The 12,139-nt window shown below is 34.6% G+C and overlaps 1 protein-coding gene across 1 annotated transcript; it reads left to right on the top strand.

The window, feature by feature from the left end:
* Positions 1 to 458: 458 nt before the first annotated feature.
* On the top strand, positions 459 to 5,715 carry LOC123540999 (serine protease inhibitor Cvsi-2-like). The gene is made up of 3 exons (XM_053527507.1): positions 459 to 596; positions 2,737 to 2,895; positions 5,520 to 5,715. The coding sequence occupies exons 1-3, from the start codon at positions 554 to 556 to the stop codon at positions 5,627 to 5,629; spliced, it is 312 nt and encodes a 103-aa protein (XP_053383482.1). The 5' UTR covers positions 459 to 553; the 3' UTR covers positions 5,630 to 5,715.
* Positions 5,716 to 12,139: the final 6,424 nt, after the last annotated feature.

Here is a 12,139-nt window from a genome sequence, read left to right as displayed (position 1 = left end):
GACTTTTCAGCACCTTTTGCTCAATGCTTAAAGATATGTAACAAACAGAAATTTCAGACAATGTCAAAAATAATTAATCATGACGCCTCGTGTAGAAAAATATATAGATTTTTTGTCGTTGTTATTTTTGTTGGGTTTAACCTTGCACGACACAATTATAGGTCATATTGCGACTTTCAAGCTTTTATAGTGGAGGAAGACTCCAGGTGACTCTCTGTGCATTATTTCATTACGAGCGGGCACCTGGGTAGAACCACCTACTTTCCGTACGTCAGCTGGATGGCTTCCTCGCGTGAAGAATTCAACGCCACGATTGAGGCTCGAACCCACATTGGTGAGGGGTAAGTTAATATCGTCGATTTAAGACCGAATTGCATGGCTTTAAAATCTTAAGATGTGTTTTCTGTTAGTCACGTGTCCACTGCCGCAGATCAGTACATAATAACATATCTTATCACATAAGCATGTATATGTATATGTATATTTGAGAAGTTTTCTTTCTCTAATCAGTGTTCTTTCGGCGCTATCGGATAAACGATCTCTTTACTAAATTATGCGTCAAGCAGTCATATTTTCGATACTTGTGGCCATTGCCGGTGAGTGACATTGTTTTGGCATCTTTCAGCTCGAAACATGATGGAGTTAAATAAGAACATTGGCATATCATTTTAACAGTTTCTGCATTTACATTTCTTTGATGTTTTTGTCAGTATATAACATTTATGTATTAACATATTCACATGTTTAGGTTATAAAATCATTTTCATTAACTTATTTATATGCCCCATTCGCATTAAAGTCTTCTTCGCATGAAAATATTTTTCCAAAATTGTTGTCATTTGTGCAATATGTGTAGACAAAATATGTATTAATTTATAGTCTTATAAATGGTTATACAAGTTTACATATGTTATTTGACTTTGTTTTATGACTTCTCTTGTTTTTCCAGCAAAAAACGTACAAAACTTAATAAATATGTAATCTACTGTCCGATCCTCATTCTCCGTATCATGGTGTTTCTAAAAAAATAAAAATAAATAAGGAGTACCTAATATACCCATTACAAAATTTCTTACGCCCCGCTGGATATCTAATCATTATTGTTACCCAGATGCGTATTATCACATCACTCGGAAAACAACCTCGTGATATACTTCCATCGCATCTGAACTCCACAAAATGATTTTATTTAACGACAAATTACTGTATTGAATATATCATTTGTAAATCAAAACTTGTTGCGTTGCGTACATGGCTTTATTTTTCACGAAAAGTTGCTGTTTTGCGTACATGGCTTTATTTTTCACGAAAAGTTGCTGTTTTGCGTACATGGCTTTATTTGTCACGAAAAGTTGCTGTTTTGCGTACATGGCTTTATTTTTCACGAAAAGTTGCTGTTTTGCGTACATGGCTTATTTTTCACGAAAAGTTGCTGTTTTGCATACATGGCTTTATTTTTCACAAAAAGTTGCTACTTTGCGTACATGACTTTATTTTTCACGAAAATTTGCTGTTTTGCGTACATAGAGGATATATTTGTTTGTTTCAGTATAATATTGAAAACTTTTTTTCACCGGTCAACATGAGATGTAATATTTTCACGAGTGGCGTAGAGATGTGATGTTCATAAGTGAAAGATATTTTGATTTTACATGTAAAACAAACGGATTTCCTTTTTATTTCATGTTTTGATTTTTTTCTTTAGATACGAAAGCTTATGGCAACACATCAGGATTAGTTGTTTTTCCTATTGTTTTTCATTCAAAATTGAAAAGCACTTGTAACGGGGTACCGGAGGTAAACTGCCTTAATTATAATGCTTTATATATAACCATCGGTAAGGACGTGTTCCTCTGTGGTGTATTTGGTCAAGAACGCAGGATCTTTTATTGCCGCGCCGGTCCGGGTTTGATTCCTGGCTTGGGTGTGATTTTTTCTTGATATAACATTTTTAAAGATAGTTCAGAAACAAAATTTCATGTACCAAGTGCTCATGTTCAGAATATGACAAAACTTTTATCTTAAAGAAAAAATATTTTCGCCGAAATCTATAGTCCAGTCCCTATTAGCCAAACATTTGATGAAACAAATTGTCTGATTGGTTCAAATATAAATAGACTGGTGAAAAAAAATACCACTATTGAAAATTCGATTATACAGAATGAGATGTCGTCAGACCTAACTGTTGGGAAGATTAAGTACTTTTGTCAGATTGAATATACTACATGACATCAAAAATAAATTTTCTTTGACTAACCCTAGTTGAGATATAGACTTTTCTTTAGCAAAAACTCTTATCATTTCATGACTCTTCATAAATCGCCGGTCTATACTTTGTACTAAATGATTTGTCTATATTCAGCATATATATCTGCTGAGCTTAATTGGCAGCAAAGTTGACTTGACCGTAGGCAGTACTTTTAACTATTGACCGACAAGCTATTTAGTAAGAGTATACTTCTAATATAAATCACAAGACCATAATTTTTACTCCAATACCAATCTTAATTTAACAGATACTTGCTTGGCTATAGCTATTGATACTGCCTTGGTAAATATTAATTCTCTTTACCTCTTCACATCATATTTACCAAAATGTACAATAGAATAGTCATAGTTTTTACCACATCTGTGATCATCTATAGCGAATATATTTTCCTTAGACTGACATTCCTTTCAATGCTTTATAGTAATAAATCTTAGATATCCAGTCAGCTTGATATTTTTTTCCCACAGTGTGCATTTTTCATGCATTTGTAAACGCAGAGAGTTGTACACTCGCCTCAGATTGCAAATCCACGGCATGCAATACTGGGTACCATGTAGTATGCGAACACAAAGAGACCGGAGTTGTTCAAGATGCCGGCCTATGTACCTGCGCAGTGGACAACTTAAGTAAATATTTCTTTCAGTACAGAGATAACACATGCTTTCTTTAAGGTGAGCTATTGTGGTCAGTGACTGTCCGTCGTGCCCATGGTTTAGATAGACTTTTATAGGGAAAAACCTTTTAAAAATCTTTTCTTAAATCATAAGGCCCAGAGTTTAGATATTTAGTTACAGCATGCTCTAGCTGTTATCTACCAAGATTGTTCAAATCATGTCCATGGGGTCAATATATGCTACGCCCGGGGGATTCCTTGTTTTACATTGACTTATAAAGGAAAAGTCTTAAAAATATTCTTGCCCAGAACCATAAGGCCCAAACCTTAGATAATTGGTATTTAGTATTGTCTAGTGGTCAACTATCAAGTTGGTTCAGATCATGACCCTAGGGTTAAAATTGGCTGTGCCACAAGATCAAAAGATTTTTTTACATTGGTTTATGTAGGGAAAAATTCATTTCTGAAACCATAAGGCCCTGAGCTTAGATATCTGGTATGTGGCATGTTCTAGAGGTTTTCTACCAAGATTTTTCAAATTATGGCTCTGACTCTGGGGTCAATATAGACCACGCCCGGGTTGTCCCTTGTTTTACATAGACTTGTTTGGTTTTAAAGCGATGGCAGATAAATTTAGACAACAAGTATAATGTTTGATACAGAATTCAAAACTCATCTTGCATAGTCTTGACCTACTGGCCTACTTTCTTGTTTTTGAATGTACAGCATGGAAATTGGGACCACAAATATAACTTTTTATATAAATTTCAGTACTCGTCTTGAATAGTCCTAATCATGACTTACTGACCTACTGTCTTGTTTTTGAAGGTACAGCAAATTTGGACCACATTTATAACATTTTATACAGATTTCAATACTCATCTTGAACACACATATTAATGACCTACTGACGTACTTTCATGATTTTGTAGTATATCTTTTCATATAGATTTCAATACTCGTCTTAATCAAGACTTACTGACCAACTGTCTTGTTTTTGAAGGTACAGCATGGAAATCTGGACCGCATTTATTACTTTTGATACATATTTGAATAGTCTAAATTGTGACCTACTGACCTAATTTCTTGCTTTTGAAGCCACAGCAAAGAAATTTTGACCACAAGTACAGTGTTTGATACATATTTCAATACTAATCTTGAATAGTCTTAATTATGACCTACTGACCTACTTTCTTGTTTTTGAAGGTACAGCATGGAAGTTTGGACCACATTCATAACTTTTGATACAGATTCCAATACAGTGAAACCTGTTTTAAGAGACCACTTATGGGAGAGCAAAAAAGTGATCTTATCAGACAGGTGGTCATTTAATACAGGTTTAATTTATATGAAACGTACTATAGAGGGACCTAAAATTAATGGTCTTATAACACAGGCTTTTGCTTAATACAGGTGGTCTCTTAAGCAGATTTGACTGTACACACCTTGAATACTCTTAATCGTGACCTATTGGCCTATTTTCTTGTTTTAAAAGTAACAGCAAAGAAATTTGGACCACATGTATAACTGTTGATACAGATTTCAATATTCATCTTTAATATTCTTAACCCTGACCTACTTACCTACTTTGTTGTTTTTGAAGCTACAGCAAAGAAATTTGGACCACCTGTTTAATTTTATACCAGATATCAGTAGTTGTCCTGATTAATCTTTAAAATGACCTACTCACCTAGGTTTTTGTTTTCGAAGCTTTAACAAAGAAATTTGCTCAAGCAAGCAACTAAACTCAGATGAGCATGGCCCTATTATGATAACTTCAATACTGCATTGGTTTTGTATTAAGCTTTTTACGGATGAAACTTGTGAACAGTTACAAAAGATTGATAAATAGATATGATGTTGATCGGCATCAATAACGTCCTATATTTCTTCGTATAATATTATATTTCACACTGCCTCTCTTTTTTAATGTTGTTGTTGTTGCTTTTGCAAAAGAACGTCGATGTTTCTTAGACCACATTCGTTCGCCGTTTCACAGTCTACCATGTAACGTAAATTATTTCATAGAATAATAATTAGCTTTTCTATTCTCTCGAACTACTGCCATCTGTGTTCCATACACTTCCTTAAAGCGCAAAGTCCATCTGTTTATACATGAACCATCTTTGTTTCATAAGATGTTAATTCCCATATATAGGTCAGTTCCATAACACCCGGCACCGGTTAAACAATGCTCTGTTTTTAACACTGCCATTTCCTGTAAAAAGAATCTCTGATTCTTACACTAACGTGTTCTGTCTATGAAATGCCATTTACTGCATAGTATATCTTTCTGTCTGTAATGCCGTCAAAGACCCTCCCTCTCTGTTTATGCACCTCGTAACACAATGTCGTCTGTCATGCATCGGTTCTCTGTTTTACACCGAAAAACTATTTCTGTTTTATATACTATAATTGATCGCAAGGTAAGTCACAGTTTTACAACTTAAACATTTTTTGTTTCATTGATATACACGTGCCGGAAGCCCATACCTGTTTTCAGTTAGTTCAAGTAAACCCCGTGTTGTATATGATTAAATGATATGTTTATTCTATGTTTGTTGTTCTTACTTTAATAAAAAGGAAACTGTGACGTGTTTAAAGGTACATTTGTTGTTGTTATTGTTTGTCTTGCAGATTGCACATCTAAAGATGATTGTCTGGCCTTGAACCTACCCAGCTACACGTGTATCAGTGATGATCACAAACACTGTTATGATAACAAGTGCATCTGTACTTGGTGGTGAACATGAAACGCCCACTTAAATACCGATGCAACTTTATGTTTTGCATATTCCGGCTTCTAAATTAATAAAGCATCAATTTATTGTTTTATCATTTTTGTGCTTTATTAACATGAATTCGATTGGAACACAAAATGTTATTTAGAGTGTCGTTGTCCCTGCAATGAAACTGCGTTTACCGAATTAAATTTGCAGCTTAATGCTTCTCTTTTACTAAAAGTATAATAGTTATTAAAGTATGTCATGCTTTTGACGAAAATATTTCATGGCTTAACAATTGTAATGAATAGTTTAACTTAGCAATATATGTTTTGTAATGTGTCTCAAAAAAAAAAAGAACAATCAGAACTTTCTAATCGTTTGGACATAATAATTTGTTTATGACAGAAAGGGGATATTTAGAGATAATAAGCTTCTGTCCATAAATTTGATCTTTGTGACCCATAGCAAAGTTGTTTTTTAACGGTTTTGAAAGACTCCAGATAGAGATCCGAGATTGTAAAAGCGAATAGGCGGTCCGAGATTGTAAAAGCGAGCTTTAAGACCAGTTTCAAATCTCGAATATTTGATTGATCGATTCTGATCATTTTATATAAAAATATCCATGGCTATGCTGTATTCCAAACTCAGTTTTATAGCCCCGGCGAAAGATACCAGAGCAACTTACTTTATGCACATAAGGCCAAAAGTATAGAAAACGATGCAAACATGTCGATAATTGTCTTATATGACAATGATGAGGGGAAAATAATTAAAAGACAAAGTCCCTAAGGAACCCTTGAATTTCGTCGAATTATGCACTAAAACCAGTACAAATCTGTCTCACACGTAGAAATAATTGTTCTTTTAAATGTTTCTATACTAGTATTTTGAAGATACCGGCTTACTTTTTGTTTGTGGTGCTAGTTATTCACTTTAGAAGCAATCGTTAGCTGCCACGCCAAGCTACTCACTGGAAGTACACATCAGGCTGCCAAAGGAGCACCAACAATGTTTGTTTTACAGGTAACAGTTAGAGTAAGCTTTATTTAACGTCGCATATATAAAGCTTCTGTGCAACAATTTTGTGTTTCAAAGAAAGCCTTAAAAACATTCTTTTTAGTCCTAAGTTTATGACCAAAACCAATCCTAAGTCTAGGACTGCTATTGAACAGTCTTAAGATAGTCCTAGGGTTGTTTCAAAAACACTCCAGAATCAAAAACGACCGCCTTCGTTTGTTTCAGAAAAATCTTGATTGGCTTTCACTAAAAAGCTCTCAGAAAAATCTCAACTTGCACTCTGAGAATATTTCTCAGACTTTTTGAGAAAAGGGTTGGGCTGTCTCAAAGTCTTTCTCAAAGGAACAAAATGGCGGTTGTCTGACGGTACAATATACGCCACAGTGTTGGAGTTCGCAAGCATGACGTGTTTGGAGGAGCCGGTTATCTTAATTTCAAGGGAAGTAATCCAAATAATACTAAAATTGCTTGGGACATTGATTAACGTTTTTTTTTTAAATGCTTTATTGTCTTGAATAATACAAAACTTTAAAGACAACATTGATCAACTACAGTAGACATTTTATTATCCTGTGTTTCCTCGTTTCCTCCCACAAACAGTCGTACTGCAATGTTAAAAAAATGTATTGTGACCTGTGTGCAGTTATGTTCCAAAGTATCCTTAAACTTATTCTAAGGCCATTTAATTAGTACACAGCAAAATTATGATATTTCTATTTCACAATTTACTATCTCGGGGTTAGAAAATGTTCAGTTAGTCCCTGCTTAGAAGGCGAGAGCTCTACCAACTGAGCTAACCATTCACAATCACGCAGATAAATTGTAACAATAAAGTCATAAACAAAAAAAGAAAAACTAGGCTGTGGGGCAGTAGCCCTATTAAGAACAAATGGAGAATATTTATTGAAAGTGTGTACTGGTAAAGTGCAGTTGTCCCATTCTCCCCTTTGCAGTCATGAATCAAGTCCAATACCATGTCACACTTTCCAGCTATATAAATTTCGCCCTCGAATTTCTAATGGGACATAATTATCTTGTAGTAAATACAGTTGTGGTCCCACGTTGGGCACACAATTACAGGGTGAGTAAAATGTGCAGTCAGTCTAGGGATCAAACTCGGTACCCCTTACTCTACCAACTGAGCTTACAGCCTGCTTACACACATCTCCTTTTCTGCCTCAACCGCTTCAGTAGCCTAATGATAGAGCTGCTGCTTCAAGTGAGGAAGGTCATGGGTTTGATCCCTGGTCATGTTACACCAAAGACCTGAAAAATGGTACCAGTAGCTTCCTTGCTTGGTACATTAAGAGGATAGTACTAGGACCGGTCAGCCTAGTGTCGGAATTGTGTGACTGGTTGGGGTATCATGTCACATGTTTATGGCGTGATATTCCAGTGAGGCAGCACTATAAAGTTTGGCATTGCGCTCACTGCATCCTTTGTATGATTGAGAAATATTTGGAAAAGGCACTAAACTCGAACAAACACACACACACACACACACACACACACACACACGTACGCACGCACCCCCGCACGCACAAACACACACATCATATTTTACACAACACTGAATTGTATGGAAGACTAGTATGTGTGGAGGACAGGTGCATCATGCTAATTGCCGAATTCCTTATACTTAATGGCAGTTACTTGCAAACTTCTAAATACAAAATGGTATAATGCCATATAGTTTGCTATATTCAATTTGAGAGAAAAACAATAGTCCTAAGTCAAAAGTTAGGACTACGTCTGTGACTAAAGATAAGATTGTTTAGTGTCAGTACAATGCCCTAAGGCTGAAGAAAACATTTTATCGGCGATACTGGAGGTTTAAAAGCGGCCAGGAGAGTATCGCTTAGGGGCCGCGAAGTCAATAACTTTCACGTTAGCTCCGTGGTCTTGATCGGTACATCACATTTCGTCAATCATGACGGCTGGATTAGAAATCTGTATTATGCGAAAATTTTATTTGTTCATTATGCACAATTTCTATTTGTTGGGGCAAGTTGTAGAAAATGTAATCCATGGCGAGAAACATTGAAAGACATGTAATCGCACAAAGTACTGCTTAAATTTGTTTGATACGACAGCAATACAATTTGACATTCTGTGCCTCTTTATTGATAGTGACGTTGCCTTAGGAATGATAGATGCATAATGCTCATGCTTTGATGTCCGTAATTTAAGTAAACAAATTCAGTATGTTCCTATCTATCATATTTTGAAAATGTAGCAAAATAGAAAGAGAAATTCATGGTATTTTTGGACGCCCCTTTAGGCCTTATATACCAGTTGATATTAGGCACACCGGGCCTGGGATATGGCTCATTAATAGTGTATATATATCAGTTACTATATGATGTTTATTTCAAGCGGTGAATTTATTAGAGCGCGATCGTATGAATATATAAAATGATTATAGGGTTTATAACCATCAATACATGCTTTTATGTTCCAGATGAATAAAATTATATTAAAATGCATCATATTTACAATAACAGTACAATGTTAAAGATAAACAGAAAATAAAGACATTTTTGTCAACGCCATGAACACCTTAATAGTTGCTTTCCTTTCATTCCTTGCAGTTTGTTTTATGAATACAGAAAAAGGTCACTGAAAATATTGCCCCATATAGCAGTTTTCATCAACATCACTGACATAATGGGCATTTAAATTCGCCGCTTAAAGCATCAACCAAACCACTGATTGTCCAGTCTACACATCTTTGTTATAACCTATAACTGTTTTAAGTATACACGATATATTGCACCGAATTTGGACGGTTGTTATTTGTTTAGCAAACCAATTTAATACACATTACTCTGCGAAAAATATATTCGTAGCTCAACGGCATACACACACTGTATTTAAAAAAAAAAACAGCTGTTCAATCACAAAGGCTCATATTGCTTTTTGCTATGGACCTGAACATATGTCTTTTTGTTTCGATATTGTTTTTCTTTCATATATTTTTCCGAAGGTTTCAATATATAAATTAACACAGTAGAAACGTATTATTGCATTCATGGTTTTACAATTAACTCCCTTTGTGGCTCGAGATGTACAAGATCGTGTGTAGAACTGAAAGCAGCACTTTTCTGAGACTGTTCTTACGCATAACATCTAAATGGACCGCTGCTTTATATGTTTTATTTGACATAAAAATTAAAAGATTTATTGAACTTTCAAGCACAGGTACACTAGTAATGCATTACCAAGGTAGGTGAAATACAATTGTCTCGTTCTTATTTTTTTCTGTAGATTTCTATTTCTGTAACATGTACATAGCAATTTATGTTAACATTTCGTTGTCTTGTAAACTATCAATAAAACACAATTGCAAAATACATAAATATGGTCAAAGAATGATTAATCCCACTGATTTCGGAATTCCACATATGTCGACGAGAATTCCATGCAGCTGACAAACTTGATACTGAACGTTGTTCACGGGTTGTAACTAACTTTTTTACTTTCATTGACCAATATCTGGTTTTTCTCAATATCTGAAGAGTTCACAGTAATGATTTCTTTATATGCACTTTTAGAATTTGCTAGACCGGAGGTATTCACCTGATCCAGGGTGCTACGAGCGGAAGTGACGTCTCTTGTCAGGTGATCTACGGCCAGTTGTACACTAGTTTTTACGTTCATTGTTGGCGAATGGTAGGAAAGAAACAGCACTGATACCGTAACTACAGATATAAACAACACAAAACATCGATTGAAATAGTTCAAACTTTCTTTTAATCCGTTTTTATCCTGATGATACATTTTTCAAGATACGGTTTTAATATATTTTACACTCTTCGATTTATTTTGACACGTTTTCATATCCAGCTGTGTGAAGTTGTACTCCAGCTAGCATTTCACATACCTATATACTAAATAATGGCTACATTTAAAACATATAATGTAAAGTCGGCACTATTTACGAGCGTTTAAAATATTAATAGGAAAGCTAAGATTGATACGTGTCCAAATATACACACATATAGTACAGAAATGAGAATACCTATAAATCCTTACATAGATGTTATAAAGCTTAAAAATTGCAACTATATTCCAGATTATGTGCTTATAAATAAATAAATTCACGAAAATGATGTAGTTAACATTTACATTACACTTAAAATGCATGAGCATTCGCGTTTATTGATCTGTGACATTTGTAACATATGGGCTGTAAAACTATATTAAAGCTGGTATAACTTATGTTGGACAGATATTTATGATTTTCTGTCGGCATATATATATGATTGTAATCGATGAATTTCTCCTGTAGAAGATCTTTCGTATTAAATAATTATCTTTGAATTGATTTTTGTAGCTAAATTCGCGACGTGTAATATATGATATCATATGAAATATAATGATATAGGGTTTCTTTCTCAAGACCTCATTCCATGTCCGTTCTCAGACATACATATATGTTTTGACTTGTGGTTAATAAATGTGTTTAAAATTGAGTATTTTATAGTCTAAGAATAAATACGGCATTTGCTTTTCTATATTACGCACAGTGATGCTTTGCACATTACTCCCAAAGCTTAAAATCAGGTCCTAAACTCTTACATATTGGCTATGTGTGTTTTAAACTAGTCAGCAATTTTTCTATAAGAATTTTTAGGTTTTATTTTCTTTATTCTTTTTGTGTTAATGAGAACATGGTCCTTTCGGCCAATATCGATTCAAATATCAATACATTTGTACGTAGATGGATGGATGGATGGACGGATGGTGGGTAGGTGGACGGACGAAAAGACAGACAGACGGACAGAGTGACAGACAGATAAAATAATAACAATAAAAAGAAAATAAAAACTACATTTTTGGAAGAGTGGTTCATTGACTGAATATGAAATAAAAATTTAAGATATAGTTTTCTGATATCAGTTATACCTGAAACCAAGGTTATTACAATTCTCTGCATTTTTACATTATAATCTTATTGAAAAAAAAGATTATATAGACTGAAATCTTTTGGTGTGACATCATAATGTTTGAAACAGATTTTTTTTACCAAACCTGCTACCTTATTACCCAGAATTATATATGACATTGGCAAGGGTCTTCAAAAATATAAGAATACACTCACAGTAGAGAAAATCAGAAAAACTCTTTGAAAGTAGCTTCCGTGACAAATGTAAACCAGCAGGCACTACAGTACTGGTACCATCGCGTAAACTTGAGGTGGTGCGCCAAAAGAGTCCGATGTGTAGACACCGTTGCACTAGACCAAATTCCTGCTGTTGCCCAAGTAAATGTAACCTGGGAAGCCGTTGATAATATTCTTGCTTTGTCAGAAGAGACCTTAATTTGCGCTAATTAGTGTTAATTGGCATTCATCGAGTTTCTGATATTCAATTTGCAGGTAGAACAAAAAGTTAGAAATTGTCAGACTGGATTCCCAGGCTAGAGTAAAAGATATGGAGGGATAAGTTAGTTCAGTTCGATACCTCCTTCAAAGACGCACGACAAATTAAGTGCATGATGTTCTATTGTGTT

The sequence above is a fragment of the Mercenaria mercenaria genome, chromosome 16, assembly GCF_021730395.1.
Source record: "Mercenaria mercenaria strain notata chromosome 16, MADL_Memer_1, whole genome shotgun sequence".
NCBI lineage: Eukaryota > Metazoa > Mollusca > Bivalvia > Venerida > Veneridae > Mercenaria > Mercenaria mercenaria.
Note: the sequence above shows the minus strand (reverse complement) of the source record. Positions and strands in the feature narration are given on the sequence as shown.